Genomic DNA, 23,086 nt, shown 5'->3' with positions numbered 1-23,086 from the left:
CAGAGAGACACAGAAACAGACTCAGATTAGGCTGCAGGTAGCGTTTATACCACACACATAAAAGCATCCTCTTCTCCTCACCATTAGCACTGAGGTGTGTCATTTGATCACACATGCATACTAACTCAAGGATGCCCTGCAGGTGTGTGTGTGTGCCCAGAATCAGTTGGAAATAGAGGCTTATATATGCCAGGTTGTAAACACTTCCTTCTCTTGTCTTTCTGAGAGAGAGAGAGAGAGAGAGAGAGAGAGGCTATGGAATACAGACTTTCCAAAAATAACTGGATTATTTTCTGTAGAGTGGGCTTGTTTTTTGTTACATATGCGATTCTACTGTTTAAAATTTTGAATCTTTGTTTTAAAGTCTTTGAATGTTGCCTTTGTTAGAATATTCTTATAGTAAATCTGTAATATTTGTTTTACAGACAAGAGTTTTGAGCATACACTGGATGTTTTTTTTTTATTCCATTTATTTTGGTAGCAAATCATAGCCTACCCTAATTAATTCTGGTTGACAATTATTTATTATGTTTTATATATTTTCTGTTAGATTTGAAGAACACGTTATATATATTTAAGTTTTATTTGATTTGTATATGTTATGTCTATCAGATTATATCTTTTAAATCAGTATTTCAGAAAATGTGATATAAATACATCAAAATGATTACATTTGTAGGCTTACATATAATTTTTGTTATATCATTTAATTATTTAAATTATTTCATGACATCATATTATGTAATTATTGTGTATATATATATATATATATATATATATATATATATATACATATATATAATCTTATATTATATTATATTATTTTTAAATGAATGCTGTGAATTGATTACGAATAAATATCGCAATAATAATCTCTCTCAGAAGAGTCTTGCTGGTTCAGTATTAGTCATTATCAGTCATTAATCACTAATTAATCGACTGAGGTGATAATAACCACGCCTCCTGAAGTGAAAAATATAATTAACATTATTGTATTTTCCCTTAATAATACAATTTGAATTATAGGTGATTTAAAAAAAAATATATATATTTTGATTTTGTAATTTGTTTGTATAGTTTTATATTTATAGTGAATAAAATTAAACGGCAAAGCGTATAGAAGAATGTCCTATAGCAGCCTATAACTTAAAAACGCAGAGATGTTTGTGTTTGTGAATGTACAGTATTTACATGCAGCATTCCTTCCTTCGAGAGCACACACACACACACACACACACACACACACACACACACACACACACACACACACTCTCTCTCTCTCTCTCTCTCTCTCTCTCTCTCTGTCTCGCTCGGTGTGACTTGACCCCCGTCAGTAGGAGGTCCGTCACCCTTGACTGTGGCTCTTCCTCCGGGGGCGGATCAGTGGAGCAGGTGCTGCGAGGCTCTAAGCGCCGCCTTCACTCACTCCACTGCGGCTCACTCAGCGCTCTCGACCGCCGCGCCGCCGCCGGAGAACGCCATGGATTTACTCCAGCTCTAAATACGCTGGAAACACGCTTTTTCTTCTGTTTTAAGGTGAGTTCTCGAAGGCGGGCTGTGATAAAGAGGCTCGGGCTGAAGTGTGCTCGGCTCTCGGCTGCGTTTGTTACGAGCTCATCGCTCGCCGGAACACAGCGTGATGTGGGGCGCTTTGTTTTCATTCACAGTCATTCGTGGTCCATCCTGCAAGTGTACACTTAGCTTATTATTTATCATTTTTGTTTATTTAATGAAAGTAGATCACAGCTGTTCTATTTGAACCTGGAATACTGTCGTCTTCCGTGAAAGATAATGCTTTTATTGGCTTTGTTATTAGAAATGATACGCTTGATGTGACCTTTGGCTTCCTATCGGGACTCATTCATATTCAGAAGTGTTTAACAGTCTTAAATGTTGGATTTTCAGACTGTGAGTAAGGGTTTGGGGAGTCACGCTGAGTTAGATGACCTTCTGATATTCTGTCACCTCAAGGTTAATTTTCCATCCGTCTCAGACCTCCCTTCTGGATCTTGTGTAAATTAGGTTATTAACACAATATTTGATGTGAAGCCATCCAGAAATAAATGCTTCATGGTTAAACCTGAGATTATAAGATATAGAGAGAACTTTGGTTACATTTATGAATGTTAGCCTATAGATTATACTGAAAAATATGAAAACTAGGTATATATTTTGGTTGGACTGAATATTCTGCAATTTTTTTTTTGTCAATTTAAGATGTGCAGACAGCTTTGTCATATAATAATACGTATTTTATTAATTTAGCTGAATTGTAAAATACATATTTGGCGTGCATCTGATACTGGCCGTCCAACTTTGTGAATATCAGTAGCCTATTGGCCAAAATGGCAAAACCCATTTTGTTTAACCATAGAAACTGTTGGTTTGGTCACATCCTGTCTGTTTTACACATTTGAAGTTTTCGTTTTTGAAGTCTCTTGTTTCCTCTTCTGGCTTTTTGTGTGGTCAGATAAATGTCAGTGTGCTGTGGAAAGTCATGTGTACTCAGCAACCAGTCTAGCTGTACTTACTGGCAGAATGGGAGTTTGCATTGTCCAGTCGCACTGACTTTTTTTTTTTAATAACTAACGGCTGAGGTTTTATTTGATTAGGTGCGAAACTGAAATGCGAGTTGTAGTTTGGGTTAAACTGGAAAGACTGGATGAGTTGGATGTTATGAGAAGGAGTAGTTATGAGAAGTTACTGTAATTACATGCTCAAAAGCCACAGATTAAGGCTTCATTAAGTCAGTAACAGTTGCAATTGAAGTGACAGCGAATCGAATGGAAAAACTCCTAATACCAATGTTTGAAAATACAAATGCCAAAGCACTATGCAAGTAGCCTATACATGTTTTTACAATAAATATGAGCTGGTACTGTGGTCCAGACCAGTGTAGTCTAATGGTTTGATGTGAGTGCATGTTGGGGGTGGTGGGGTGGAGGTGGGGGTGCAGACGCTTTACTCCATTAGACTCTTATTTGCTTATGACCAGCTTGATAACGGATATTTACATTCTTGAATGCTGATTTGACCGGACGGCCTTTTGTTCTTTTACATTTTTAAGCCTTTGAGTGTTGTAGGTGATATAATACCGGTATTTTATGTATAAAGTGTGAATTATTATTATCATTATTATTATAAATCAATGATGGTTGGGCACACATGCATTTAAAAATATTATTATATTTATGCATTTATTAGTCACATTTATCCAAAGTGATTTCCATTAAGGCAAATGTATTTTTTGTTTGTTTTGCTTATTTTTTTTTTTTTTTTTTTTTTTTTTAAATAATATATTTTGATTGAAAAATGATTAGAAATGTAAAAGGTCTAAAGGTCAGTCATGGCAGGGCAAACAAATATGCGCATTTAAAATTATTATATTATATTATATTATATTATATTATATTATATTATATTATATGTTCATTTAAAATTATATTATTGTGTTTTTTTTTTTTTTTATAACTATACATTTATAGATATAAACATTTCTATAATTTCCATTTATACTTTTTCATCCAAAGTATTTTACAACAGAGGAACAAACAATTTGGGATTATTTGTGCATAATGTTTTGAAAAATTTATTTTTCAATGTATTCATGTATTAAAAACTGTTTAAAGGCAGTTTATGTATAAAGCATGACTTTCTTGAAAAGTCACGGGTGTAAAATGTGCATATTATATTATATTATATTATATTATTTACATATATGTATTTAGCAATACCTGTGACTTACAGTATGGTAGAAGAACATAACCAATTAGTCATTTTTTTTATATATATATATAATTTTTTGAAAAGTAATAATAATACTTTTATAAATAAGTAAAAAAAAAAAAAAAGTTTGTTTACAACTAAAAGATGCATTTTATTGTGAGATTCAAGGCAGGAGTAGTGTTTTTTGATCACCTCTGGTTTTGTGATTGATTAACGGGGTGTTGAGGATGGATTATATAATGAAAACCCTTGTGATGAGAGTGTGTGTGTGTGTGTGTGTGTGTGTGTAATCAGCAGCACTAAACCCTCAGAGACAGACTGTATTGGGATTAGCTCAGATTTCTGCTGCTTCTTTAACTGATGTTGGTCAGCTGTATTTACACACATACACACACACACACACACACATCGGCTGTTTGCACTACAGTGGTCTTCGTTTTGGACATGTCTGTCGGGCTGAAGTGACAAGAGAACGTTGTGATTGGCACCTTGAAACTTAGGGGAAAATCCTGAAAAGTTGGGAACAGAAATTAATGTAGTTTTAGAAGAACCATATGTAATAAGATACCACGAGAAAAGAGGGAGAGAGAGAGAGAGAGAGAGAGAGAGAGAGAGAGAGAGGTCAAAAGCCTGATCCAATGACCAAAATGAAAAGACAAGAGAAACCCCATCTTTTTTATCCTATATTTTAGCAAGTGACATCATAAATGCTCCCTAGGTATCCAAAATGACCAATCAGCACTGCGTACATAGTGACAGTGGGCAAACTCCCAAAGCATAAATACTTACCCAGCATACTTTGATGTGTGTCAGCATTTTTGGGGGCTTAGGAGATGCCAAGTGTCCCTTAGAGGGGACAGCGTGGGATGTAATAAAAGTTTTCACTTTTTTTGTTAGACTTTTCCTGCTACTCGAACACAGAGAAAAGCTGTGGGTCCCGATAACTGATAAGAGTATTTATGTTGTAATTGTTCACACAGTGTCAGAGAACACATGCTTCCTTAACTGCCAGGTAAAGCTCCAGTAAATGTGAACTTGACGCCTTTAAACCTTTGTGCAGTTTAACAATATAACTGCTTTATTCTGTGGAAATTAAAAGTTGTGTTGTGATATCTAAAAGTCGCAACCTTCTGAGCTGACCTCCGTTAGCACGCACACGCACAAAAGTCTTTAATGGCGCACCAATTTATCAGTGATGGAGATGCCTGTGATTGCCTAAGATTATTTCTTTATTTATTTGTAACACATTCAATTACATCTTTTCTTTTTAAAGAAATTTGGTCTACTGATATTGTAGAGAGGACCGCTCTAGACCCCCATGATCAAGGTCAATAAATTTGTCATTTTTATGTCAACGCAAGGTTAGTTCAGGTAGCAGAATATAATTTGGTGTGACTCCTGGAAGCGTACGGCCCTTTATAAGCTAATTAGGCTAATTCATGATATTTGTACAATCCTTTTTGTCATTTTTGCCTGCTCTGCATCTATCTGTGTTATGAGAGTCATTCACATGCTGAACATACTGTGCCAAACCTAATAATTACACAGAAGCCAATTATTTCCATTCCCTGGAACCTGTTGCATTACCGCGCTAACCGCAAACCTTTATTTGTAATGCAAACCCTTTTTTTATTATTAGTGAAGGGTTTTTGTAAATATCATAGTTAGCTTAGCTTCTGAACCTGAACCATTGATGAAGAGTAGTAGGTGCCAATTTATGTCTTTTGTGGGGGATCTAGACTTCTGTACTGTAGATTTGAAGGGGTTGCTGGTGATCTGCAGGTGACTTTGAGGTACCTTGTGTGTCTGTCCTGTGAATAGAAACATTGAGTAAAACCTGCTGAAGATTAGCCTACTTTAGTTTGCATTTGATTTTACTTTTAAAACAAGGCTAAAGGGTGCTGCAGACTTTAACACCTCATTGTGTTCATAACCCTTACAGACTGACTAACAAGAAAGTGCACATGTAATGTAAGCAGTAATTACCAGAACAGGAGGCTGAGGATATGGGTCATGTGCTAAGGTTAGACCACAAGAGCCTTGATTATCAAGACCTGCAAATGCTACAACGGTTGTGTGTGTGTGCTCAGGTGGCTAGAGATGAATCATCTTGTGTCTTCAGATCAGCCAACCAACTGGAGTGCTGATGGATAGGGGCATTATAAGAAAGAAGAAAGGAATGTTAAGTATGCCAGTAGGAAATATGTGGCTTTGTTTGTTGTGTATTATGTTAAAAATATCTTGATGTAAGCCCAAGAAGTTTTAGAGGTGAAACCTGAAAAGGTGTGTCTCAAGGTTCTAGGTTAAATGATTGGTTCGGAGGATCTGAAATGCACAGTGTTGAGGGTAGTCCAGGACCAGTGTTGGGAACTGTGTTAAATGACTGACTTTGCCTCCAAAACCTTAGGCCACACTACTCGAGACTACCAAAAGAAGCTTAACATCAGGACCCTCAGTGTATGGTGTTAGCAGAGCACAGGAGCCTCCAGGCCACTCTGACCACTAGGGCCCATGGGTTTCTTTGTATACAACAAATGTGGAATGTGTGACCCCCTTTGTGCATTAAACTAAAAAGCCTCCTCAAAGAGAACACTCTGATCTGACCATCAGGGTCCCCAAGTACAGTACAAGCTTAAACCCAGACCACCTCCATAGATATGTGCCCAAGAGCCCCTTTGGATAGCATTCTGCGCTGCCAGAAATGGTGTCTTAAATCTGATTGACTTTAGAGACCTGGAAAGAGGGGTAACATGATCGAATTTTCATAAATAACATAAACTAGCATAAATGTAAGTGGACAAATGACTGGATTGGAGGTTGCTGGACAAGTTGGCAGAAAAGACCTCTTGTACTTATAAAGGAGGCTGATGCTTCAGTGCTGAGGGAGCTTATTGTCTAGTGCATCGTCCAAGGTTTTTTCTCACCTGGAGAGGACGACACTGAGACCATCGCCTGAGATAAAGATCGTGACCGTGTGAAAGCTCTTGAGTGGGAAGACGATTAACCTAGTCTTGACTCCAAGGTCATTATCAGAAATGTTAATCAGACATATTCAGACCAAATTATGAGACTTAAATGCGAATGAGAAATGAGCTGTCAAGTGTGGTCGGAGTAGTAGTGATTAGAGAAGCCACACAACTGCATGCTGCACTCCTAGAAATGAACAATTTCACAACGATGCTTTAGAAAAACGGATTTAGGTTCCCTAAAAAATGGTTCTTCTGTAGCATCACTGTTTTGAAACTTTTATGTTTAAGAGTATAAAGAATATTTTGTGCAGTGGAAAGTAATTTTAAAGCAACACTTTAAAGCAACATTTTTTAAATCAAATCAAAGAACTGTGCTGTTGTAACATGGCCGCAGCAGCCTGAAAATAGTCCCCAGCTAGTTTGTGTAGTTGCAGCAATAGCAGAGTTGCTGGGAACTATTTTTAGGTGCTGCGTGATATCACTGCGCATGCTACGGCCATATTACGGCAGCACAGTTCCTTGATTATTATGCCAGAATTTAAGTATAATATAGAAAATCGCAACTTTTCATTTTCCACTGGTCTTAGTACACGATATAACTGCAGAAGAGTCAAGTTTTAAATACGAAAAATATCGAAACGTTTTTGTCATTTTTGTATGCGATACTACTGGTCTAATAAGAATCAATGATGTATCCTAGCTATGCTAAAAGTGTTATCGTCAGACCCGGAGATCAGCCCGGTGGATTCAAAAATGGTAAAACTCAATTTATTAACCCTGGGGGGAGTTGGAGAATGAGCCTATTTCCAAAAAATTGGAGTGTTCCTTTAAGAGTGTGATACAGAGTGATCTGGTCTAAATGAGGAAGTTTAAGGGACTAATTACCGAACCTTGTGGGACACCAGTGGTTTGGGGGCGGGGAGAACAGTGTGAGACTTTCAAGGTATCCTGGAAAGACCTGTTATCCCAAGAAAATACAATTGTAAATGCACTCAGTCAGCTTTGAGATCAACAGGTTGTAGATAACTGTAAATTACTGCAGACAGATCCAGAAAATCAATACAAAACTAATCAAGGACATTCAAGCCTAGCATACGGGCTTCAGTTATGGAAAGTGGAGTTGTTTCGGTACTTACACACAGTGTAAGGTCTTCAACCTTTAAGCCCTTTGTAACCAGTAGCTCTGTGATCAACCTTCTCTCTAGTTATCAATCTCTATTGTTGTCACAACCAATTAGTGCATTTCACTGTGGAAGTATCAGTACCATTCTAGTCCTCATCCATCTTTAATATTGTCAGTGAAACACACACACATACATACACACTGGGATTAATGAGCAGAAGCCAGGTGTGTGTGAGGTGCTTTATCTAGTCTTAATGAATGCGAGGGTAGCAGATCTCTGTAGTCGCCCATGCATCAATGCTTGTCTGTCATCATTATGGACATGTATGTGTGTGAGTGTGTTCATTTGTGGCCAACAAAGCACTATGACACATCATCCATCACTCAGTCTTTTATCCCTGCTGTTTCTCTCATTGAATTTACATGAGCCGGTCATGTCGACAAGGGCTGGGTCAATTTGCATTGGCTGAAGTGTCTAATGAACAAGCTTATTAGAGAGCCAGTGGGACTGTTTTTGCTGACTCGAACTGCAGCTAAAGCCTCTGGGAAAAAAGCAGCAAGAGCAGGATTTCATCTCTGCGAGAGAAGAGATCTTCACATAGCAAGCCTCGGGCGCTTTTAAACATTTGGCAATTCATTCTGCATGGCCAGCTGGAGATCTAATGATTTTTGTACAGTATCCTTTTCGTGTTTGTATATGAGACTATAATAAAAGGTGTGAGTTTATTAAGCCACAGACCCACAGTAAATCCTGCTAGACCAGGGATTTAAAAAATGCTTTTCCGTGTTAGTTTGAGGTGTAGGTGTGTCTGTGAGTGCATAGATGTCAAATGATGTGGAATATTTCACTAAGCATGCCAGATGACTAATTGACTCCTTTAATAAGGCTGTAGTTCATGCTAAAAACTGGACTGAAGCAACAATGTTTATTGTTGTCAGAGCAATATTATCGTTTAGGGAAACCAAATTTACCATTTATAAATGCTTTGATATTAATATGTGCAAATAGAATATAATTGTGGCTTATACGTTTTTGTCCTTTTGGACTTCTGCTGTGTTGTTTTTGTGAAGCTTGACAGTCCTACAGTAATTCCCATTTACTTTATTGTAAAAGAGCAGGTTGGGCATTCTGCTAAATATCTCATTTCACGTTCCACAGAATATGTGGGATTATTAGATGATGACAGAGTTGTTGTTTTTGGGAGAATGAGTGCTTTAAGGCATCCTAGAGTAATAAATGTTCTCTCTGTCCCGCTCCTTGACATAACAGTTTATAAATCACTCTGTGTTGAGAGGGCCGTCTCTCCCAGAATGGCTGTGTGCCGGAAGAGACCTGTGGCTTTTCTCATTTCCACAGCGACCAGAGACTCTCTGTTATCTCTGATTGACACCATCCAGGAGGGAAAGTGTGAGCTGCAGAGATGAGAGGAAGGGGGTAGTGAGCGGATGAGGTTCGGTAGCACATTAATTGAGAATGTTTGTCAAGAGAAAGAGAGAATGAGGGAGATAAAGAGAAGATGCCTGGTTGTAGCACGCAAATGAGTGGACGGATGACAGCTTTGTTTCAAGAGCGCATTATGATGATTTGATTGATAAGCTCTTAACAGGATTGGAGAGTGGTGGATATGGTGGTTTGCTTAATGGCAGGAAGAAAACCTTGTTTCAGTTATATGCTGCACCTGTTTATTATATTATGTGAAGATTATAACTTTATTATGAATCTTATTTACATAGTGTATTGATGATAATCTTAATTAATTTAACCACATTTTATGCTGTCTTGTTTTTTTTAATATTTTTTTTATTGTTTAAATTTTTGTTCACTACGAAAGAAGCCAACATTTTTTTATTTTATTGATTTTGCTTTTTTAAAATTAATTTAATTGTATTTATTTTTTTAGTTCATTATGAAAGCTGAGGCCATACATTTTTTGTTTTAATTTGTTTTACTTTTACCGCCATTTATACATTTAGTTTTTTATTTTTGTAGTTTACTAAAGAGGTCATGCATGTTGTGTTGTTTCATTTTATTGTTTTGTTTTTGTTTTAGTTCAATATGAAAGCTGTAAGAAGCTATGCTTTCCTTTTTTGTATGTTTAGTTCTCTACAAAAAGCCCTAAGAGACCATATGTTTTTGTTGTGATTTGTAAATTTTCTTTTATTTTTTTAGTTCACTAAGAAAAAAGCTCTGCATGTTGTTTTGTTGTATTTTAGTTGTCTTTTATTTTATTTGCAGTTTACTACAAAAGCTCTAAGAGGTCATACGTTTTGTTTTGTTTTGTTTCATTACAGAAGCCATTAGAGGCTGTGCATTATTGCTATCTTCTGTTGTGTTTTGTGTGCATTTTGTTTGTTTTTTTTCCTTTGCTTGATTTTTTGTTTGGCAGATGGTATATTTAAAAAGAACAATTATTAATGTGCCTGAATTATAACGCTATTTAAGATGAATCCGATTAATCTGTTCAGTTCAACCACCGGACATATAATGTTCTCTTACTCTGTGTGTTTGGATGCGTAAGGCTCCATTAAGTCGTAATGAAGTTGTGGCTGATGGCAGAGGATGCTGCTGCCAGCTCTCCTAACTGCCCTAAGTTCATTATTAATTGTTTTGCTCGGTTCAGCAGAAGGGCAAGGGTGAGGCAGAGTTTATCACGATAAAGCAAGCTTTTGTTTGTTTCTGATAGAAACACTGGCAGTGAGCGAAAGCTGGAGGTGTGTGAGAGAGAGATACACAAAAGAAGGAAGTTGTTGAAAACTCAAAAGTTCAGATCTGGAACTTAACATGTGAAATGTTGAACATGTCTTATGTTCTACCCTCCAAACCTTTAAAAAAAAAAAAAAAAAAAAAAAAAAAATATATATATATATATATATATATATATATATATATATATATATATATATATATATATACACACACATACACACACACACACACACACACACACATCAATCGCTAAATCATTGCAAGCAACATATGCAAATAAATGTGGTTATCAGTTTATGCAATTCATTGCTAGCAAACTTCCCCTTTATGTTGTAACCCTGTAAAGCACACAAAGGAAAAAATAGTCAGAAAAATATTTTTCAAAAAGAGAACAATTTATTGCAACTTTATATAGAAAAATTATTTAAAACTTAAAAAGTATGCATTTTTTGTAAAAAAAAAAAAAAAAAAAAAGATGCATTTTGTGATTTGTTTTCATGTAAATCAGTGAGATCTTTATGACAGAATAACTGACTACTTACATAAATTTCATATTAAAATCAGTTGTCACACTCTATATCTCACAAAGATGTTTTAGTAAGAAGATATTTAAATGCTTAGTTTTATATATATAAAATGATATATATATTATTGCGGGGGTAAAACATTTACTGTTTTGTTTTGCATATAGTTTTTTTTTCTGATTTGTTTTGTGTTTTTGATTATGGTTTCATTTGTTTGCTTCGTCCCTTTTTATATTTGTGTTGTTTTGCATTTTGTTTTATACCGTATTTTGTATTTTTATTTTTATTTTATTTTTGGATTTCGCATTTGGATTTTTTTTACTATTATTGTGTCTTGCTATTTGTTTAGTTTTTTTGCCTTTCAGATTGTTTTGTGATTTTTAATTTATTTTATTTTTGCGTTTTCATTTACTTTTGTTTCCGTTTTGTAGTTTTTTCTGATTAGTTTTGTTTTTGCTTTTGTTTTGTTCCGCTATTTGTTTAATGCTAAACAATACAATGATGATTGCGAGATGAACAAATAAAAGTTCCTTCATAATAAATTGCTCCAATATTTGATACTCACAGTTTAACATTAGTATTATATTAAGTTATTTTTATGTTTACTTAATAAAGATTTCACTGCAAAAAGACACATGAACCAGTGTGGAAGTTTTTCAGATTATGCCAAATTATACTTTCTAAAAAAGTATAAACTATAAATCAGATCAGGCACGTAGTAGATTCTGTACAACAAGTTTTTCAGCAAAGGTTTGATCATGTTGATAATTTAGAAATATGATACAGTAGGCTACAGTAGACACACACACAAACACATTCTCTCCATCTTTGAATCAGAGCTTGTGCAAATCAAAGCTCGCTTGGAGTAGAGATAAAAATAGATTTGAATTGAGCTCAGTCTTAAATTTGCGGATATAATCTATATACAGTAGTCTCGTTTACTGGCTGAATGTCAGCCTCTACATTTCCTCTGTTATTGTGAATTCAGTTTTGAACAGAAACGACATCTTTCTGTCTCTACAGGTATGAGCCATGAGCCCAAGTCTCCATCATTAGGCATGATTTCGGCAGCACCATGCAGCATGGCGACTGTAAGCCCCCTCACTCCGTCCCCCATCAGCGGAGCAATGGTAGGCAACGGGAGCCCTGCGTCTCAGTCTGGACACTCAGGATTCGCCGCCGCTCTCCGCAAGCTCGCCAAACAGGCCGAAGAACCAAGAGGTGAGCGCCCTTTCCTCTGCTCTCTACCCATCGCTCTTTATCCTATTACCCATGATGCCCTGCTGAACAGGCAGCAGGTGTGTTTGACTTGAAGTGCTGCTGCACAGACCGATCAGTGTATGACATCAAAGTACTGCGAGATCTGTCTGCGCAGCGCTGCTTCAAGTCAAACACAACTAATATGTGGCTGTAGTCAGCAGATCTTTACTATTAGTGCAGCAACACTGTTGCACTTTAATGTCCTGTTTTACTTATAGAGGTAGTTTCTTTCTATCCATGTGCACCCACAGCCTCTAGGTTTTTCTAAGCCGTTCTTTTTTTCTGCTATTTATTTTGTATTTTTATGTGATTTTTGTCTTTCATTTAATTTTTTTGTGTGTGTAATTTATTTGAGTTTTTTTTTTTTTTGATTGGTTTTGTAATTGTTGTTTTATTTTTTTGAGCAATTTTTGTTTTGTGATTTATATTATTTTCCTTTTTTTCCTTTGTATTCTTTGTTTACTTTTTTTTCTGCTATTTATCTTTGTTTTGTTTTTATTCTGCTTTTGTTTAGTTTTCAAACTGTGATTTGCGGTTTCATTTATTTTTGCTCTTTAGTGTTTTTTTTTTTTGCTTTGTCATACATTTTTCTGATTTGTTTTGTGATTTTGTTTTTATTTTTTGTTGATTTTGTTCAGCCATTTGTTTTTTGTATTTTTGTTTGTTTGTTTTGTATTTCTTTCTGATTTGTTTACAATTTTTGCATTTTCATTAAGTTTTTGACTTTTGTTCTGCTGCTTTTTTCAGATTTTTTTTGTTGCAATTTTTGTATTTTATCTTTATTTAATTTTTGTATTTTCAGCTATTTGTTTTGTTTTGTGAGTTTTTTTTTTTCTCTGTGTCTGTTATGTTTTGCCACTGCATTGTAACGTCATGACCATTAGCACAGTTGCAGTAAGTCTTTTAAAGCAGCATGTAAACAAGCACGCCGCCATATGTATGGGTGTAATATGGACAGCCATTCTTTGCTCAGCGTGAGTATGAGTGTGGGTTGTGGTTTCTGTCAACAAATTGTGAATAGATTTGAATAATATTTGCATATGGGTTTGCAGCATTTCAGATGGCTGGCACAACATTTATCTACCCATCTGTCTGTGTAATTGTAATAGTCAACGCCAAAAAAACCTAAACACACACACACATTACATACAATATCATGTTTTAGACAATGTTTTCTACTGTTGTCTTGGCATTTAAGATCTAGAATAGATCTACGAAATTGTCATCTGTCAGAATTGTTTCACTCTACATTGTATGAAACCAACATCGGCTGAAAGACAAGACATTCGATGCATTATGTTTTGAAGAAAAACAGTGCAGTTTAACAAGCGTCTTCTTGAAGGAGCTCAAGCATACATGGTTTGGCCGTGTGTTTATCGACATGATGCATTGTGAGTGATCATTATATTCTTCTCTCCAATTCTCTGAGACAGAGAGAAAAGGATTATATTGATTGGTTAAGAGCTTGTATGCCAGTAATTTCTATAGAGCTTCTCTAAGTGTCCTTTTACTGCTGTCTCTGTGAGTTTATCACGCTGTGCATACGGCTCTGCCTCTGCTTGTCACTTTATGCGCTCGTATAGTCTTTGACTAGGGTAATTCAATGACAGTCAATGCTCTGTCTCAGATTGCTAAGCCTGTTTGGAAAAGCTGTCTTTTGTTTAAGGCTTTTCCTCTGTCCGTGTGTGTGTGTGTGTGTGTGTGTGTGTGTGTGTGTGTGTCCTTGCTGATGCTGGTTGTCCTGTGTAAGTGACATCTCCATCCAAGTTCACACATGCACAAACACACACATTTCTTTCTCTAACTTTCTTTGTTCTCTCTGTGTTTAACAGATAGTGTGACTGCAAACCTATTACATTTCAGCTTTGATACAGATATGATAAATATATGAAAGAGTAAAGCAAAACAAGAGGATAAAATTTTCTGATTAGCATCTGGCTAAGAGGCTGTAGGTTGTTATGGGTGTTTGCCAGGTCTTCGCTGTGGAGTTTTAGCATACTTTTAAAGTACAGAAACAATATATTTTAAAAGAATATAACTGAATGTAATGTTTAAATGAACATTTATTATATTTAAAGGGTTCATATGATGCTTTTTTTTTTAAAAAGATGATTATTTTATGTATTTGATGTAACAGAATATGTTGACATGCTTTAATGTTCAAAGAACACATTATTTTTCAAATACTGTACATTATTATAGGTGTCCTATGCCCCGCCTCTCTCAAACACCTCATTTTCTACAAAGTCCCTCCTTCAGACAAGAGCTCTCTGCTCTGATTGGCCAGCTGACCCAGTGCATTGTGATTGGCCGAACACTGCAAACACTCGTTGAAAATGAAACTTCCCTTTCCATAATAAAATCTTCATCTTTTAAAATAAGTGTAAAGACAGTTAATAAAATGTCTTTAGTTTTACCATCAGTTCAAGGCTGAAAGAGGAACAGAGTCGCGAGACAGACACGGTGATGAAGCTCGTATGTGTTTGCAGTACACAAGCCACGGACGGTTAAGACAGCTGACTCCACTGTGTGACCCTGTCTCTCTCTCTCTCTCTCTCTCACACACACAAACACACACACACACGCACGCACACAACACGCAACGCGCAAAACTCTGCATTTGAACATTCAATAACAAATACTTAAACTAATAACAAAACATACTTACAGTAGCTGATTCAGAAGCGTCAGATTGCAAAGTCAGAATAACCTGATCTCTTAGGTTCACGAAGTGGTCGTCCATAAAATGTGTTGCTGTTCGGTTCTGTAATCTTAAAGATTCCTAAATGCATCTACTTCCAGAAGGCCAAATAAAGTGCTTATTCTATCTCCTAGATACACACAGCATCTCCCTGACATGACTGCTTCAACACTAACTGTGTTACTGAAACCACGCCTTCTTTATTTAGTGAACATTTGGGCAGCATTACACAAATATTTCCACATAGTGATGTAGAGATGTGGGGCGTGTTTAAACGAGGTGTTTTAGGAGGGCATGGCAAAGTTTTAGCTTTGATAAAGAATATCTTTTTGGATTTGAGACTTTAGTCTTTGCAACTTTACAGATCGTCTTTATGCACCAAGAGCTTGTAACCCTCCAAAGAAAATTTTAATTGCATCATATGACCCCATTAAATTTATGTTAAATGCAATTATTTGAAATTGAAGATGTGCTTTTTTTGACCCACTTAAGTTCATCTTTATGTACTTTGTTTAAAGTGTACTGCTGAATGTACTGACAAGCATTTATGGTAAACTAAAATATACTTCAATTTGTATGTCATGTATTTAAATGTTTGTATTTCCAAATTGTAATATAAATGTATTGTTTTAGCATTTTCATTTTAGTTTTGTTCTGCTATACGTTTTGTATTTTTTTTTTTTTTCAGAATTTAGTTTTTTTCGTTTACATCTTTTGCTATGTTTTATTTTGCATTTTTATATATTTTTGCTTTATTTTGTTTTGTGTTTGGTATTGGTTTTTTTTTTTTCATGATTTTTTTTTTTTTTTTTTTTGTATTTAGATTTTTCCCCTCTGATTTGTTTTATGATTTTTGTTTCCATTTAAAGAAAAATATCGTTAAAGTGTACAGCTGAATGTACTGACAAGCATTTATGATCAACTAAAATATACTTAAATTTGTATGTCATGTATTTAATTAATTGTAATTACACATTTGTAATGAAGTTTAATTTAGCAGCGCCTACATAGTTACTTCTCAAAAGGATAAAAAGTGTACTTGAGTGCGTTAAGAAATAATTAATGAAGTCTATCTCTTTAAGCACATTTAAGTGGCCTTTTTATTTCATTAATATTGGTATCTGCAAGTACCGTTTTATTTTATTATTTTTATTAATATACTTTTAAGATTTGAAGTACACTACAAGTGCACATTCAACACAATTAAGCACTCTTCTTTTTCATAAAAGCAGGTAGGTGTTATTTGGGTGTTGTTGATAGATGTTGACTTGCCAAATATCAACTTTCTATATATAAATATGGCCTTCAATGAAAGTTTAGGGGCTTTTACACCGGTTTTATTGTTAAACCTGTTATATATAGCACTATATGAGGTATCTTACATGCCTTTAGCATGAATAGTGTGGGACGAGTTTCTTTGGCTTTCGAAAAACCCCTAACCATGAATACTGGCGACAGTGATCGCGATGCTTTCCTTTGACCACTTAGTATGAGTTGTCAAAGCTTTCTAGGTAGAAAAATATCAGATATGTGAAAGACTAAAGTCAAATCTACCACAGGAGTAAAGTAGTAGAAAAGCGAGAGTCTTATCAGCTGTGTGGCAGGCAGCGGCGCTCTGAGGAGGCCTGACCTACTTTACTCTTTGTGTTGGGTGTCTTATATAGATAGTGCTCTTAGCGGCTGTGGGGGTTTTCTGCGCTGTGTGGTTTTCGAGCTTTGTGCGTAGGTTTCTGGCTTAATAAGGAAAGTCATTTCTCACATGCACTCTCTGCAATCGAAACCGCAAGAAGTGCATATTGTGGAAAGGGTAATGTACAGTCTGCCGTTCATTATCAGCGGCAGGGCGAGAGGAGCTTGTACGTGATCCTACTTATTACACGGCTGGTTGCCAAATAGATAAAAACATGGATCTGAACTATTGATTTAAGTCTAAATTGTTGCATTATCTACCATTCCTATCTAAACCATTGTATTACAGGAAATCTGCCTTGCAACTTGAACAGCGTTACAATATTAAATAAGAAATGTATGTCTTACATAAGTTGTTAATCTGAAATTCGAGTTCACATATTTGCGTTTCCTTCTCATCCAGATCTTTGTGTCCTTCTCTGGTGCTTCGTTTCTTAAGTGACATTTCCTGGTTCTTGCTTCTAGTCGGTAGTCAGCGCTCAGAAGTTACTGTCCTGCAGGGCTGTTTTTACTCCAGTTAGCAGACAATAGTTTGATTCATAAGCAATACATGTTGATTTTTATTTGATTTATTTGACTGATTTTATTTTAATATAGAATTGTATTTGATGTGAAATTACAGAAGTCTGCAGAATGATGAGAGATGAAAGTATTTTATTTTAATATATTGCATTTTAATATATTCTAATATATATTGTTATTATTCATTTAGCTGACGCTTTTATCCAAAGTTATATCCAAATATAAAATTATTATATATTTTGTTTTATTTTACATTATTTTAACATGCATTAAAAAAAAAATCAATTAAATAAAATGTTATTTATTTATACAATACCTTTTGCATTTATATTTGATAAGATAGAACATTTTTTATGTCTCATTCATTTTTATATAAATTATTATGAATGAATTACATCTAATTAATTCGACATCTTAATAATTTTCAGTTATTTTTTCTCTCTCTATATTAGGGCTGCACGATATTGGGAAAAATTTACATTGCGGACACACCACGCAGCTGGCACGCTTGCGCCACGCATCTAGTGTGTCGATGGCCGCGCGCTCGCGCTCTTTGGCCCATACAGTTAATGAATAACTGATCAACTACAACAGCCTACATCGCACATCCTGCGATGTGACTATCGTGGATTTGTACATCGCGATATAGATGCTTAAACAACACATCGTGCAGCCCTACTCTATATATATTTTCTTGTAATATATTATTTAAGTATATATTATATGGGATTAAAACAGTATATGTAAATTAAATATATTTTATTATATATCAATAAATAAAGAAACAAACAATTATGATATTTTTAAAATATATTTATAATATTTATATTTGATTTAACTCTGGTTCCATTTCTAGCCATTGTATATTTCATCGCATTTTTTCTCCCCAGTAAAATAATTGTTAATAAATAGACTTATATTTGATAACGTATGAAAATAAATGATTATATATACATCAGAATTTTAATTTAAATGAAAATATGAGAGAGATAAGACTAGCCACACAGGTATCGATGTGTTGCTGTGGAAAGCAGTGTAATGGTGTACTATTTAGCCAATGTTATACACACATATCTCAGTGCTCAGTGCTGATATTGACCATCTCGAATGAAGCATTCTGGAGCCGGGCGTAATAAATACCGATATAACATTCACATGAAGTTTCTCTCTTTGTGCACTTGGTTGTGAGACACAAAGACTGTCTTTGTTCTGTGTGGAGTGTCAGTTCAGAAATGTATGTGCACACAAACACACACACACGCACACTCTAGCGATCTTTGATCACAGTACAACTCTGCATTACCGCGGTATGAGTGTGTGTTTGTGTTCATGAGTTTACCGCGGGGAGATGGCAGTGTTTGTTTCTTTCTCTCTTTAAACTGGCATCTGATCTGACAGCCCAGAGGGGCCTTTGATAGCGGCGAGGCTGGCAGTCAGGGAAGTGATGATATATGTTCACTTCTTCTGACAAGTTGTTAGTTCAGTCTGGCATGCAAACACACATAAATGAATCGCCTTACTTTGCCACTTCTACTGCTCTGTCTTTGCCTCTGATGTTATTATACAGTACGGTTCTCTTACATCGTTGAATGTTGCAGTTTATGAGAAATCACTCCTTTGTTGGGAGCTGCAAATCTAATACATGGATTGTATTGAATTCTATTAGTTTATTTTTTATAATATATGCATATAAATTCATAAATGTACTTCTAATTAATTTTAATATAAATTAATGCCTATATGCTTTATTATGATATGTTCATATCATGTCATATAAATAACCGATATATAACTAATATATTAAAATATATGAAAAGAATTCCAGTATTATAATAATTATTTCTTCATTTTTGCCTTTTTCAAAATTGTCAAATCTTCTGTAATACAAACGAAATATAAACGAAAACGAAAATTATAAATGAAAATAATGGTAAACGATTTTTTTTTTTTTTTTTTATTACATTTTATTTGTTACTTTGATAGCATATACATATTATATAAAATAATACATTAAGATAAAGACAGTTGTTTATTGTATTTATTTCTTTTAATGTAAATAATGCTAAAATAAATGTTTTCTATTTTTGGAGATTGCTTCTATTTAATTAAATTCAGTTGGTATGAAAAGTTTTGATTTATCTCTGAACTCATCTGTCTTCTCTTTCTCTCAGGCTCCATTAGTGGCGAGTCATCACATGTTTCCTCCCCGGTGGCCAATCACATTTCTCCAGTCAGTACGCCTAAGCGGGTTGCCATGGGTCCCAGCCTGGGCCCGCCCACGGTCACCCCTCCTGTGGTCACCATCGCCCCGACAAAAACAGTCAATGGCTTCTGGAGGTCTGAAGGACGCCAGGTATGACAGAACGGATGTTTTGCTAAAGCATATATTATCTAGACCAGTGGATCCCAATCCTGGTCCTGCAGAACCCCAACACGGCATGTTTTTGATGTTTTGTCTCTCTGTAGCCAAGTTTACGCTACTGGATTTTAAACACGATTAGCAATAAATGAGCTCGCGAAGGTCAGGCTCTGATCGGGGGAAAACCAGTGGATGATTAGTGCTCGGCAGTCTTTATGTGTGAACTACTGAATGATGCATTAAAGAGGCTCGCCGATGTCCTCGCAGACACCAAAGGAATATCTCGCATGCTAAATGTCTGGACCTGTCAGCCGAATCAATATCACGTGGTGTCAGGTGTGGCGATGAGCTACAGCCAATGAGAGAGTAAGGCATGGGTTGACGTCAGCAGAAGAAAAACAGCAGCAGCAACACGGCTTCGAGAACAGTTTGGACAGAAGAAATGGAGCGAAATTTTTTAAAACAGATAATCTCGCAAACACTTATAAAGCACTTATTTCTTCCTGACGTCCTTTTTCAAATCAACAACTCCTCTTTCAAGTTTTTTTTAAATAGTGAAGTGTGAACTTTGGGGATGTAACAATTCACCGTGAGCCATTGAAAATCGATACAAATATGTGACGATTCAAATCGGGTGAGATGTTTAACGAATCGCGATTCATTTGGGGGTGAGCGTTTATATCAATGTATCTCTGAGGGGAACTGACTGTCTTTAGAAAAGTTTAGATGGTATTTTATTTTCATCGCGACTCGGTGTAATACATATTAAAGCAGCGTTCATACGTGCTGCAGTGCTTTGTTTACAGCGCTAACCAAGCTAACGCTATATTGCTGCTGTTCCAGAAGCGCCTCCTGCTGTCAGAGAGTGAATCTGCATCTCATTTAGAGCTTCTACTCTCTTTGTTTCCTGCAAATGTTTTATGTGATATAGTGTTACAGAACTAAAGTCTGATCATTCTGATTTTCTTGTAGATTTAAAAACTGTTCATGCTGTGTGTATGCAGCATCTTTCTTTGGTTTGTGATTCAGATGAAGTGGTTATCTCTCATTTTGATTGGAACAAGCACAGACAAAGCCTTTGTTTATATTTATATTTTAATTTATTTTATTAGATTTTGGGTTTTTTAAATTTCTATTTAGTTTTGATATTTGACATATTTCTGCTAATAAAAGTACACCTTTTAATTTATTACGTAAATCTAATTTAGTTTAAAACGGTAATCTTGAATCGAATCATGACTTGAGCAAATCGTTACATCCCTAGTGAACTTGGCTTTATGTGACACACATGTGGAGTCTTTATTAAGGGGCTAATGACTTGAATCAGGTGTGTTTGATTAGGGAGATGTCTAAGGCCAGGCATACACTGTATGATTTTCATCCGATTTTGAGCCGAATTCTGACTCATGCGACTCTTTTTCGGGTCGGGCCGATTTTCAGCATTTTCGTGCGTCGTTTCTCGTGCAGTGTTCGTGCTGTGTACAAGGGGAAACGAGAGGCGATTAACCTCTCCCGACCGGCAATCGGTTGGTCAGATGGATTTCTGACATGTCAGAAATTGAGGTCGCCTCTCGTGAGGTATCGCACAATTGAAGCAGGGCTACGAACCGATTTTCCACGTTTCCCTCACTGCGCATGCGTGAAACCATCCACGAAACCATGGTGAAGTATACTTTAAGCATGCAATCTACTCGTGCAGTGTGAGTTGGTACCTTGCCGAAAACGCACAGAAATCGCACCGTGTATGCCCACCTTAAAATGTGCAGTGTTGGGGGTTCTCCAACTAAATTGCTACATTTTCCATTCAAAAATTTGACTTTTGTGGCTTTTAGTCCATAATATATGTTTTGAGTTCATCTGTATGCTAGTGCATTCATAAAGGTTGACAAAACTCATATACCTGTTGAAAATTACTCACAGAAAACATCAATTATACAGTTAATGTGCTTTTAGTCATTTGTTTGGTTTGCTGTTTTAGTAATATATTTAATTATGAATATATATTCAAATATTTACATCTTATTTATTTTAATATAAATTGTTTATTGAATTTTTGCAAACTTTTGTAAACTGATATTTTAATGTCATGTAAATGGTAATAAAATAATTTAAAAGAAATCCAATGTTAGCATAACGTACTTATTAATTTGTCTTTTTAAATTATTTTTTCAGTTCTTACATAAAATAGTTAATTTGTTTGAAAATAATGATTTGTAAACTAATTTATTTTAATTTGTTAATATGTTGCTTTAAAATAAAATATTAATTTAAATAATATAATATAATTATATTATATTTGATTATAACAGAGTAGTTATTCATTTATTTTTCAGTTTTTCAAGATTGTTTAATTATCTGTAATACAGTATATTTATTATTTGATAATATAGGAAAATAAGAATATATTTACATTTATTTTGACAGGAATTAATGGTTTGTATAAATGAATGATATATGATGATGATAAAATCACATATTTAAATAAATGATATACAGTTAATGTACATGATTTGGTTTTCATTAAATAACACAGAGGACTACAGTATGACATTTGACCAACAAGCCAATGATGAAAAAAGGTGATACTACTTCAAATAATCTTCAGAGATGTTCTGGTGTCCCAAAATCTCTGTTCATTCGAATAATCTATGATCTGTCATGAGCACAAAGACACCGTAACTAGTCCAGCATGCCGTGAGGTCATTCATTTGCTTGTGAAATGAAAACCGTATGTTTATGACGGTGACTTTTCCTTTATCTTTGCCAATCAATACAAACAGAACCCTCTCTCCATACACTTTGATCTGAAGACTTCTGCTTTGAAGAGGGATTGAGGTCCTGATGGGCTCGCTGGGTTTAAATTGGGCTGGATTAGTGCAAACGGGGAGATCTGTGGGGGTCCTGCATGTCCATCATTTCAGTGGCTCTCAGGCGTGACGACAAGATCATGCCAGAAGAGAGTGTGTGTGTTAGTGTGTGTGTGTGTGTGTGTATGAATGGTTTGCTCAGCTCTCGTTCTGTGTGGCTTTGTAAGTTTATTTAGCGCTGCAGTCAGGGGACATCAGGAGACAATAGGCACTTTCCCCTGATCAAACTAGCCTCTCTCTGTTTACACAAAGAGTCTTCTTTAGCTCAGAGAGAGACGGGACGGGATAGAGGAACCAAAGCTCCGGATATATTCAGTCCTGCTGTCTCTCTTCTTGTGCCTTGCTCGACCACACACACACACACACACACACACGCACGCACACGCACACACATGCAGTCGCTGTTTCATCCACAAACTCTGTATTAAGAAATCTGTAATTTAGCATGTTTTATTTTTATTTATATTTACATTATTTATTAAAAAATACTGATTATGGTTTTACTCACTTGTATTTAAGTTGTAAGGAAACTGTTACGTACCATATATACACATTTGAAACTCTGGAAATACACATGCATTTTAGAAAAGACCTAAGCTTTCTTTATTTTCGACGTCCCATACACTGACTGTGTGAACG

At 35.4% G+C, this 23,086-nt stretch overlaps 1 protein-coding gene across 1 annotated transcript in view; it reads left to right on the top strand.

Moving 5' to 3' along the window:
• The first annotated feature begins 1,348 nt into the window (after positions 1-1,348).
• gse1a (Gse1 coiled-coil protein a) overlaps positions 1,349-23,086 on the top strand; it is a 35,157-nt gene continuing 13,419 nt past the window's right edge. The window contains exons 1-3 of the mRNA XM_052543979.1: positions 1,349-1,536; positions 12,073-12,270; positions 19,393-19,574. Coding sequence (XP_052399939.1) covers positions 12,075-12,270; positions 19,393-19,574 — 378 coding nt within the window. The 5' untranslated portion in view covers positions 1,349-1,536; positions 12,073-12,074. The remainder of the gene's footprint in view (positions 1,537-12,072; positions 12,271-19,392; positions 19,575-23,086) is intronic.

Source organism: Carassius gibelio, chromosome A25 (genome assembly GCF_023724105.1).
Source record: "Carassius gibelio isolate Cgi1373 ecotype wild population from Czech Republic chromosome A25, carGib1.2-hapl.c, whole genome shotgun sequence".
Classification (NCBI taxonomy): domain Eukaryota; kingdom Metazoa; phylum Chordata; class Actinopteri; order Cypriniformes; family Cyprinidae; genus Carassius; species Carassius gibelio.
This window is presented reverse-complemented; position numbering and strand designations above follow the sequence as displayed.